Raw genomic sequence first — 12,244 nt, 5'->3', positions numbered from 1 at the left:
CCTCTCATCTCTGAACACACGAGCTGCCTGAACCACCATTCTGTAATACATACAAATGATCTCCTATTACCTCTCCCCGGTCATCTGTGCTACGTGCAGAGTCCATTATCCGGTCAACCTCCACATAATCTGGATTAAAAAGCTCATCCTCAATCTGCACCAAAGGGGAAAAAAAGAAATTAAATGTTTATTTCCTGAGAGGAAACGGTGTTTCACTTTTCACAAGGCAATAATATTTTGGATCATAGTGATACAAAATTTATATTTGGCAAATTCTATTATATTAATTGAAAAACTACAATTTAGCAAAATCACTCCCCATGAGGAAATCAGACTTCTTAGACTTTGTTAACAGAGTCTTTTAATTACTGTGTGAAATCTTTTACTGTGAGAGAATGTTTAAGAATATTTTAAATGAAGTGTGAAATTACAATTCGCTAATGAGCAATCCAAAAGGCTTATGGCATGCAATGCATTTAGCATTCTTGAAACTACAGTTTGCAATAAAGAATCAGAGCCATGCACAGTAAGTGCTACAGGAGTCTCATCACTACTTGAGTTGCCTGGTGCTCTACAGCATCATTTACAGAATGTTATTCAAAAGCTATAAACACTGAAACCAATGGATTTCCTTTTTTAGCATGAAAAAGTTTATGAGGTTTGGTAGTCTTTGCCAATCAATATTAGTACCTCATTTAGAATAACAGTCTTGTCATTAATCTTAAATGTGTGAATGATTTATTTGTACTGAATATAGAGTGAGTAAAAGAATTCAGGATAAAGAAATGAGGTCTAAATAATTGAGTCATTTAGCCACTATTTCAACAATTTTTACAAAACTAAAGTAAAACTGAGTGTTCACAAAGTCATCTCATGTGAAAGAATAGAATGTCGCTCAAAAGGAAGTTATAGACCAATTCATACTCAAAAGCAGCCAGGGTCAAATAAGTTTTCATATCTGAGTTATAAAGCAAAAGATACATCATTATATGTTGCTACAGGTTAATAACATAGCTTTGTTAAAATACTTAACAAAAGACATATTAGAAGTCACTTGGACACCATTGGTATCCCCTGAATTGCAGGTTGAAAAGACAAGCTATCAGTCACTCTGTCAAGGAGAATGAACATTCTCTGATTTACCAAACCCATTTAAAACACCCAGTTGGGTCCTTTGAATTGTGACTTATGAACCAAAAAGCAAAAATACAAGAATGTGCTCTGTGTCAGGTTTTTTCACATGGGTGAACAGTAATGAAACACACGGCAATGAAATGTCCAGTTAGAGTGTTAACGTACTCATGCACTGGCTTTCTCAAAATCTCCTAGATTGAGAGAAACAATATGTATGTATGATTCGTGAACCCTAAAATGTTCCACAAAGCAGGTTTTGATGGCAAGAGCTCTCTTTAAGACAACTTGTTCTTCAACATAAGTTTTCATACTCAGTGCTAAATTGAACTTTTCCTACATCTCTGCTCATTAAGTGAGTCATCTATGTCATCATGCATGTGATGAAATCTCTAGTCTAAACAATCTGCTGAAACAGACTTCAGGTGAAGCAGACTTATAAGGAAGCCCAACATGCAATAAAGAATGTAAAAGAGGGGGATAAGAAGGGCAGCAGAATAGAATAGACAATATGATTGATGTATGTACATTCCATGTATGTATTATATGTCAAAATACATTCTGCTGTCATGTATGACTAAAAAAAATACATAAATAAATCGTATGGTTAAAAAAAAAGAATGTAAAAGAAACTACAACTGAAAAATGGAAAGTAGGAGAGCCTTGGAATACTAGAAGCCATGATCCCTTATGGGATAAAACAAACAGGTAGGTTGTGTGTGTGTGTAAAAGCAGGGGTGAGTTGTGTTGTTATTATTCTCTGAAAACTCTCATTCAGGACAGAACTTAAAATTCCTGGTTGCCAGTTTACCAGCAAGATAATGTTTTCCAGTCATGGTATATTCAACTCACAGAGGCGACAGGTTCAGACAGTCTGTGTAGCTAGGGCCAGGCACAAATCCCTACAGACCATATGACTACAGGAAACAGAGATCCAATAAATTTAATAAACAGGACCAGGATTTAAGGATGGAGGAAAGCTGCCATTGTGCTTTTCCCCTTTTTCCTCCCACAGACCTTCAGAAAAGGTCAGTAGAACATATGGCATCTTTCTGGAGGGAGGCTAATAATTTCAACTCACCTAATGTCACAAAAATTTAACTTTAGTTTCTCTACGAAGGGCATGAAAAACAGAACCTTATAATATTTCCTCAAAATCGCCCTTTCAAAAAAGAAATCATCTTAATATTCTCCGACATGTAAGAACTGAGTCATATTCAAGTAACTCGATGTCACTCGGTGCAAACTACTCCACTGGCTAACAGGCTGGGTCCTCAAGTCACACAGCTGGTGGTCCAGAAGTGGGTCTGGGGGAGAGCACACCAGTCAGACCTCCATACAGACTTAACTGCTCACTGGCTGGGATCACAGATATCAGGTTCCCTGGAGAGCAGAGACTGGTCACCTGAGACTGGAAGGATTTTGTGACATCAAAATACTAAATGCTCTTCTCACACTTCTCGTCTCCACAAAGGGACTGGCAGTGCAAGGAAGGATGTTAAGCCAGGTATTGTTTTGCATTAATTTTCATCCTTCTTTAGTTTACATTCAGTTAATTCTTTTATAAGGAGGGGAATGAAGAAATCAGTAAATCTTAATCTTTCAATGTTAAAGAGTTTTTTTTCATCTATTTGAAGCTTATAAGTAAAACCAAACTAGTGATCAAAAAGTCCACACACCCCAGTAAGCAGCTTGTGAAAAAAAATATATCTATATACGCAATTGATTATGTTGGGAAGAAATTACCTAGCACTTCTTGTACAGGCAGGTTTTCTCCCCTGCTGTAGTCATTGCCATTTTCCATAACTGACAACCTAGGATACAGGGGCATAGACAAAGACACCACTCCAGCTCCTACATCATGGCACAGCGTTTGTGAAAATGAGCACTGACTTGAACAGAAGAAATTTTCCATATACTTCTCCCAACAGAAGTTAAATTTTTATATCCTGGAACTTGTACTTCATATTGACTGTAGAGTTTTTTTGGTTTTTGTTTTTTTTTTTTTTACCTGCTAACTCTCAACAGAATTTCTGTCTATACTTACTTTTCTCATCAACTACTAACTGCATTTTCATTACAAGCTTTTAATCATACCATCACCTCTATTTCCACATAATATCTTAAGGACCAGTATCTTCTAGACTAAGCAACAGGAAGAATGAGAAATTTCCTGTTTACAAAATTTTTAGCAATAACCAGTAACCAATATGCAAGTAAGAGCACCAAATGAAGCAAACTAGTTTTTCTTAATACGTTGCTGAACTAAAATACAAAATTCAGAATATTTTAATAAAGCAAATACTTTAGAAAATTAGCCAGGTATCTCATACCTCTGAAAGGAATTTGTTCTGGCCCTGCTTTGCCTTAAATCGTTTAATCTTTTGCTGAATTCTCTTATCTTTTTCCAGATCTTCTACTGATGCCCATTGACAATGAAGATAAGAGCTGAAAGAACAAAATAATAACATGTAGAAAATAATCCTTTGATATGTCTTCTAACATTCAAAAAAATCAACAGATCATTAACAAAATAACCTCAATTACTTATAGGGATGCTCAGTGACATTCAGTAACTGGAGTAACACAGAAACAATAACAGTGCCTAGAATTCAGCCTCTGCCCCAAACCTCCAGCTCTTACTCCATACAAATGAAAGGAAAAAAAAAAAAAAAACCCAAAGCAGAAAAAGGCCTATCAAGCAGCTTTTTTTTTCATAAGTGATTGAATTACACTTCAGTATAAAACAATTAGCACTACATGGAGGCCTTAATTGTGCATTTATGCTTTGAGCCTTATATTATGGAGAAAGAAGAGGTGTTGTGTGCCCATGACTCACACAAGGCCTATCATGCCTGCCCCCAAGATGAACCTGACCTAGTGTTTCTAGAGCAACCAGGAAGAGAGGACCACCCTCTGCACCTTCACCCATGGCCCATACACCCACTCAGTTCCTGTCTCCCAGTCTGTGCTCTTCCAGGAGCTGGAACAACTTCTCTGGTGAACTTTCACTCACCAAGGTACACGCTTGCGATGGGCAAGTCCCACCCACTTCAAACTCGCCACCCTAAGAGCACTTTTCTGCCTTCCCTAACCTGAACACGAACACACTCAACCCTCTCTTTTCCGTCCTGCGACTCCCAGGCACAAAGTCAATGTTTTTTTGGTACCACCCACATTCTTCTGTTGGATATTTCAGTAGTCTTTTGCACTGTCATTTTCTCCCTGCCCAGCAATAGCCTCTCCTGTCTCATTTCTCTTTCTGATGATGACATTAAAAAGAAATGCAGTGCTTGAATGTACACCTCTTCCAGAATCAAGGCACTGCAGCTTAGAAATTACGCAGTCATTATAAAATCCTTTAAAATGGTTAGTAATATGGAAAATTGTTGTGATACAAAAAACGACAAAATTGATATTTATACAATGTCTAATACACATTTTCAAAAGTAGGACTGACTTAGTCCTTCTATAACTGACTAAAGGAAAAAAAGGATCTTAAGTACATTGCATTATACAGATACGATTTAATATAAACCCTCTATAGGGGCTGGGGTTGTAGTTCAGTGGTGGAGTGCTTGCCTCGCATTATGAGGCACTGTGTTTGATTCTCAGCACGGCATATAAATAAATAAAATAAAGGTCCATCAACAACTAAAAAATATTTTTTTAAAAAACCCTGTACATGCACAGAAAATAGATCAAATGAACATGTATCAGAATGTTAATAATAATTATTTCTGAGTAGTAGTAACATCATAGGTACCTTATTTTCTACTTTGAGGCATTCTTATTTCAAAAAAGTTAAATAATGCTGTCAGATAGTCAGAAACAAATATAAAATAACCTACTCTAGTCTTCTGGTAATTTGACTGAAAAGGCACATGTGTAATCAGTATTCCTGTCCTGGATACGGGAAAAATGCAAGCAAGGCACCACCAGTCTTCCCCTTCCCCAATAGGACACAGGCCCTGACACAAGGGGTCCAGCCATGCTCTGCTGCTTGTAACTGTGCTGATCATTCTAGTCAGTGACTCTGCTTTCTAACCCCTGATGATAATCCACTCTAGAGGTTCAATAAGGAAGAAGAGGAAGGAAAAGAAACAGTGTCCAAGGTTGGCTGCCATGTCTGAGTACAGAATTAAGGCAAACGAGGAAAAAAAATCTTACTGATGGAACAGTAATAGTAATTTCATCTGAAATACTAAGGAAAATATTACAAAGGAGTAAAACTCTACGCAAAATACCATAAAACTAATAAGAAAGTATCTGAACCAGACCCTACAAATAATATAGTTTTGAGTTCATTTCAAAACATAATTTTTCTTAATGAAACAAGAGCAACAATATTTATATCTAATGCTAATAAAGACAGTACCAAAAAAAAAAAAAGGAGGAAAAAAGACCATAACTCTTCTACATATTAGGGCAAAGTTCTACATAGAATATTAGCAAACATGTTTCTACACATTAAGAAAAGAATATATTGGCCTGGAGATGTAGTTCAGCAGTGGAGCCAACCAAAAAAAAAAAAAAAAGCATGCATCATGACCAAGAAGGATATGCTCCAGGAATGCAAGGCTGGTTCAATATAAGGGACTCTTAAAAAATACACAACAATAATGGGTCTGAGAAAAAAAATCACATAATTATTCCCACTGATACTGCAAACGTTTTGACAAAAATTCGTATCCATCTTGAGTTTTAAAAACTCAAGAAAACAGGAATCAATAGGTACTTCATAACATACATAAACATACAGAGATTTTAGTCCTAAAGCCACATTTTAATAATTTTAGAAACAACACAGGCGTTACCACAAAGAATAGAAACAAGGTTTGGACACCTACTACCTCTACTGGGCATTGAATATACCAAAACCATAAAAGGCACAATAACTCGAAAATAATAAGTAACACTATCTCTGCTTGCAGATTATATGATCATGTACCTGGAAAACCCTAGAGAATCAATTAGAAAACTAATCTAAAGAATAAAAATAATTCAGTAATACTTTAGGATATAAAATTAACATTCAGAAGTCAATAAATAGCTTTCAATCACACAGACAATAACCAGCAAGAAGATATGACGCTCATGAAAACCTCTTTTATAATACCAACAGAGATGAAGTACTTAGCAAGAAATTTAATAAGAAATGCACACAATTCATACAAGGAAATATTTAAAGGCACACTTTAAAAATATGAAATTGTCACTGAACTGGAAAGACAGCCTGTTTTTATGTAGCGTAACTCAACATCCTAAATCATACATTTGTAAAGGTAATACAATATAAATAAAAACAAGTATTTTCATGGACTACAAAAGTTAATACAAGACTTTCTATATAAAAATAAAGATGCAAGAATATCCATGCAAACATTCAAAATGAGACACTACAGGGGAAAACTAGATCCACCAGGTAATAAAATACAGTATATAGCCTCTGTGAATAAATGTGATTCTGGCTCATGAACACAGACACAGATCAAAGGAATAAAGTACAGCTATAGGCCCTAATAAACACACAAGGTTAGTACTTCATGAAGACTGCATCTCAAATCACTGTGTCAAAGGCAGACTTTTTAATAACAGCATTAGAAAAATATAGTCATATGCTATATTTGTTTTGGTCAATGACAGACCACATAAAATAGTGGTCTCATAAGTTTATAATGGAGTTGAATATTTTCAACTGCCTATTGATGCTGTGGATGTTTTAATGTCATAGCACAACACATACTTGTGTTTGTGGTGATGCTGGTGTGAGCAAACCTACTGCATTACCTGTCACGCAGTAGTATAGTATACACAATTACGCACCATTCATAATACTCAATAATAAGCAACTGTGTTATTGTCTTATGTATTTAGTAGACTATTCTTTCATCATCATTTCATAGTGAACTCCTTCTACTTCGAAAAGTTTACAAAACTATGCCATGTTACCCTGGCAGCAGCCTCATATAGCTCATCTTCACCATGTCTCTTGGCTACATGAAGAGGCCGCACAGGATGACTGATGTGTTCCGTGTTTGTATGTGTGCTCTATGGTATTCACACAATGAGTAAATTAACTAATGATATGTTTCTCAGAATGTATCCCTGTAGCTAGGCGATGTATGACAGTATTTGGAAATGGATAAAATTACAGTCGTGTCTTATATCACACACAAGAGTATACGAAACGAATCATGCACTGAAACAGAGAAAATGAAACCATTCGAGTACTAGAGGAAAACATGGGCTAATTCTTCTTTAACTTGGGTATAGAGAAGGGTTTCTAGCTATAACACAAAAGTCAGATACAGTAAGATAAAAAACATTGAGCTATAATACATTTTTTAAAAAATTATAGCTCAATAAATATCATAAATCAAGTCAGAAGGCAACAGAAACAGAAAAGACAGAGCACCCACAACCTAAATAAAGTACTAATATAAAACACTTAAAAATTGAAGGAAGCACAACAAAAAATGAGCAAAAAACATACACACATACACAGACAAGTGACGATGTAAACATGGCCATTAAGTTTATGAGAAGATATTCTTATTCACAATAAGAGAAAATGCTGACTAAAACTTTCTGAAATGCAATCTCTCACAATAATTAAGTACAATCCACTATATTTGGAAGGCTGTGAGAAAATAGGTGTTCACATCTACTACTGACAGGAATACAAACAAACATAGTACTCATAGAAGGATATCTGGCAGGATCTCTCAAACTACACACATATTTGCCTTTTGATTTAGCAATTCCATTGGTAGGAATTTTATCCAAAAGCTGTGTCTTCAACAATTTGAAAATATGTATAGGCATGCATGAGAATACATGTTGTAGCATTATCGGTAATTATAAAATATCACAAGCCATTTATATGCTCACATAATAGAAAACTGATTGAACAGTTGTGGTACAACCATACAGTGAAGTACTATGTAACTGTAACAAAGAATGAGGATCCCTATGAACTGAAGCAGAGAGATATCCACTGTTCCAGCCTATCCACTGTTCCAGCCTATCCACTGATAGGGCCGAATAGCCATGGCTCCTCGGTAGCAATGAGCACAGCAAAGTCCAAATCTCATTTTGGAAAGGCCCTCATAGCAATGAGCACAGCAAAGTCCAAATCTCATTTTGGAAAGGCCCTCATAGCAATGAGCACAGCAAAGTCCAAATCTCATTTTGGAAAGGCCCTCATCAAAACAATATCAACGTTCCTTGGAGCAGGACGGAAAAGGGAAGCCACAGGTTAAGCCTGGAACAGTCTCTGTCGCCAGTGCTCAAAGAAAGATGCAGACAAGGCATAAGGACAGAGGAGTTATGAATAAAGTAAATAATACCATAACAGTAAAAAATATATAATCCATTTACTATAATGAGAATCCTCACGTGTACACAGCTATAAATTAACAAATGGGCAAGGTGGTAAAAGTCTTCCTAACAGCAGAGACCCAACTAATAAATCTAGAAAGAATGATGGAATGAGTAAACCACCACTTAGCAGCCATTATAGTATTTAATAGTCTCAAAGTACTTTTATAGAAGATATGTATGCATTTCAAAAAGAAAAACAATTCTTTCCATCTTTACAATTTTCCTATAAATCTGAAATTATGGCTAAAGAGACGGATAAAAACTGTTAGTTTTATAGAAACTCTAACTTCCCTGATAACTTAACAATCGTAGGGAGGAAAACTCATTTTAGAACTCTCTTTGCCTCAACTCAAGTTACTGAGGACTCGCATGTCCTGGCCCGGTAGCAGTACCTGTGCCCTTCTCTAGAATCACTAACAGGCTCAAATGAACGGAGGCACCTCGGGGCCCAGGGTCTCTATAATTTGGATGCCTGTCTAATGGTGTTATTTTTCGATAACCAATACTTAAACTCTGTTCTCATGTTGACTTTGTCTCTACATCCACAAGGGAGCCCTTACCTCTGGTTTATCTCCTCCTCACCTATCTTGACTTCTCTCCTTAAGGATTCAGCCACAGAAAATCATGGCCTACGCATAATTTCCACATGTGTAAACTCATCATGCTCTGAGGACAAAATGATGACAACAGCTAACATTTACTGAGCATTTTACTGCTAGACTATGTATCGCATGGAACTCTCGAGAAAAACCTGACAGAGACATCTTCATCTTTTTACTTGGTAAAAGGTTTTGCTTGCAACTTCTTCTGAAGGGCATCCGTTTATTAACACGGTGCCAACTAGAACAAGGGAGAATTAGGAAAACCGGGGTGCCTGAGGCTTTCGTTTTCTGAGGCAGGGTAAATTTTTCTGAGGCTATTTTCCCAGCAACTCATAAAACCCTCTCTTTAAAAACCCTACAATTTAAATGGTGCTTTTGTTCTTTGTCTTAAAAAGGATAAAGTAAATGTTTATGCTATCAATGACTGTTTTTGTCTTTATGGCCTCGTTGCTCTTCAACAGGATAAGGACTGATCCTCAGAACCAGGCAGGCTCACGACAATGCGTGTTTGGACCCGGTGCACTGCCTACGTCTACAACACAGAATCCATGAGGACGGCTCGCTGTGTTTCTCCATTCAGATTTTTAAAAGTTATGCAATTCAAGTCCACTAAACAAATAATAGAAACAAACCCAGATAAAACCATAGCTCACTGCATTTTAAAGGCTGAGTGATGTCATGATTTTCTAGAGCCTTCGTCTGATAGCAGAGTTCTCGTCTCAAGTGCCCGGCATCCCATGCACTGATGAAGGGAAGGAGAGCAGCCCTGGAGAGTAAAATTCATTCTCGGAGGATAGGCAATTACTGCTCTATTTAGTTATTTCTCTATCGTCTTAGAAGTTTTTATTTTGTCTAAAAAGAATTTCTTGGCTATACATACATACATATATATATACTTATATGTATAAAACAAAGTTAGTCAACTTTTACACCAATTATACATTTTTTTTCAGAAGAATTAAATTCATAAAATATCAAAGATACAAAAATTAGTAGGAAATGACCATGTTTCCTACCTCACAATTAAAAAAAAACAAGTTGTTTGGTACTATGAAAATATATCCCCCCCCTTTAATAGAAAAAAAAATTTTTTTTTTACTTACAAGTTTTTGTATTTCACATAAAACTCTTCAACTTCTACCTCCTCTCCAGATTCCTTCTGCAACAAAAGAAAAGTTCCAGGCACATACTTAAAACAGTATACTCAAATACTTCCAAAGTAATGATTTATTCCCACATGAGCAAAAAATTGGCCCGAGAAGAGCAGCACAGGACCTTCTTGGAAAGATGCACACGCTGTAAGCTGTAGGAACCCCGTGCGATGAGGACTGAGGAGCTCAGGCCCGTGCACGCTACTCTACTTGACGTGCTTGAGCTTCTAAGACATGAATCATTTTAACTCCTCCCTAACCACATGCAGCTTCATTCACAACAACCTGACCCCAAAGCTGGCTTTCTGCCAAACCCACAGTGTTAAGTAGACGCCAAGTGTACCATTTTCTCAGGCAGCAGCCAATTAGCAACTGCTCTCCTGAATGCCATATGTATTATTTTTGGCTGCCTCATGGCAACTTTACATTGTGGGTTTTGTAATGTTTTAAAATATTTAAAAGACATTTATTCCTCCATATAGTTAATAACTCTAAACAAGAAACCATATAAAACTAAACCTTGTTCTAATGCAAGTAATTTCAGTGCATCACTATTCATAGTTCTAGTTTTACTCAATGGTACAATTAAATGTCTCAGACAAGATGTCTCACATACATAGCAGCCAAATAAAATTAACACTCCAAATACTACATTTAGGTAGGGTTAAAATTGTGATACATGTCAGCCAAATTGAGAGTTTTCAGTGGCAAGATTATCTATAACATCTCCTTGGTCCTACCTGCTGTTGCATATGCAGCAGACAACGTTTACATGGTATTTTAGACATCTCTGCCCCTTAAACAAGTCATAATATGTAATTTTCTTCTGGAACATTTGATCAAATAAAGCAGAAATATAAAACATAAACACCCCTTACAGATGTTTCGTGAATGCTTTTGCACTTGTACAAGATGCCCCAAGCCTGTCTTGAGGGTCACTTTGTGGGTGCTATGCTGGCTCATAGATGGTTCTAAAAAAATTACGGCAAGTAGGAACATGGCAGGGGACAAATGAAACAGAAAAAACTCCAGGAAAACACACTGGAATTCAAAGGGATGACAATTCTCCTCAATTTATAATTTCACACTACTATGAACTTAAAACTCTTCTTTGAAACTTTCACCTGTTATCAGTTAAACCTGTATTTTGACGTTTTCACCTGTCTAGAGATCACCAATAAAAAGATTATATTCAGAAATGTGGTCAACACCTATTAACATCTGGTTGTACCCTGATGAGTCTTTAAAAGGTCATAACTATAAAGCAACTTTTTAAACCAACGTATTCCGTATACCACACCTATGCTGTAGACTTTCAGTTACCCAAAATGAAAATAAAAAATAAAATAGGTAAAGAAACCACAAAGACCTGCAATTAACTGATAAATTCTAGTTGATTCAAGTAACAATCTCTTCAGGACACACCTCACTTTTTTCTAGCCCTAATATTTCCCCATTTGATTTCTATCTTTATGCAGAATTAGAAATTCCAGTAAAAAGGCAAAGGTGGGATGGTAGACAACCAGAGAAAATTGGGAAGCAAGGAAGAGACTGGATCTTTTGATGCCTGTCAGAGTGTCATAAAATTCAAACCCAGAATGGAGCTCATAATATCTCTTGATGCCAATCTCTTTCAATTCTGGATTCCCGCTACCAACTTACACTTCTTTTAGGTAGTGATCAAGATTTATCATTTCTATGCTCTATTATTTCCTCTGATTTCCCTCTTTCTGGCCTTCTCTTCCATCTTGTCCTTTCTATCTTATTTGAAATGGTTTCACTGTCCCATAATTCTAAGTGGGCACCAAAACACACAGGATCAGATCTTGAACAGCCGAGATAGTTTTCATTCTGTCCCAGTTTTGTTCCCAGAAAGCTCTGACTCTTAACAACCATCTGTCCCCAACTCTCATTAATACCCATTTTCTTGTCATGATCTACTATTCCCCTGGGAACCTGCTGTGAAGATACCTA

At 36.5% G+C, this 12,244-nt stretch overlaps 1 protein-coding gene across 3 annotated transcripts in view; it reads right to left on the bottom strand.

Annotated features, from left to right (window-relative positions):
- Chd7 (chromodomain helicase DNA binding protein 7) overlaps positions 1-12,244 on the bottom strand; it is a 184,066-nt gene that overhangs the window by 45,058 nt on the left and 126,764 nt on the right. For 2 of the 3 annotated variants that reach the window (XM_026390793.2, XM_026390794.2), the window contains exons 7-9: positions 10,223-10,278; positions 3,465-3,579; positions 71-154 (exon numbers count right to left, since the gene is read on the bottom strand). In XM_026390793.2, the coding sequence (XP_026246578.2) occupies positions 71-154; positions 3,465-3,579; positions 10,223-10,278 (255 nt within the window). The remainder of the gene's footprint in view (positions 1-70; positions 155-3,464; positions 3,580-10,222; positions 10,279-12,244) is intronic. The other variant, XM_077801441.1, reaches the window with a different exon arrangement.

Source organism: Urocitellus parryii, chromosome 7 (genome assembly GCF_045843805.1).
Source record: "Urocitellus parryii isolate mUroPar1 chromosome 7, mUroPar1.hap1, whole genome shotgun sequence".
NCBI classification, from domain to species: Eukaryota; Metazoa; Chordata; class Mammalia; order Rodentia; family Sciuridae; genus Urocitellus; species Urocitellus parryii.
The sequence above is the reverse complement of the archived record's forward strand: the minus strand, read 5'-3'. Positions and strand labels throughout refer to the sequence as shown.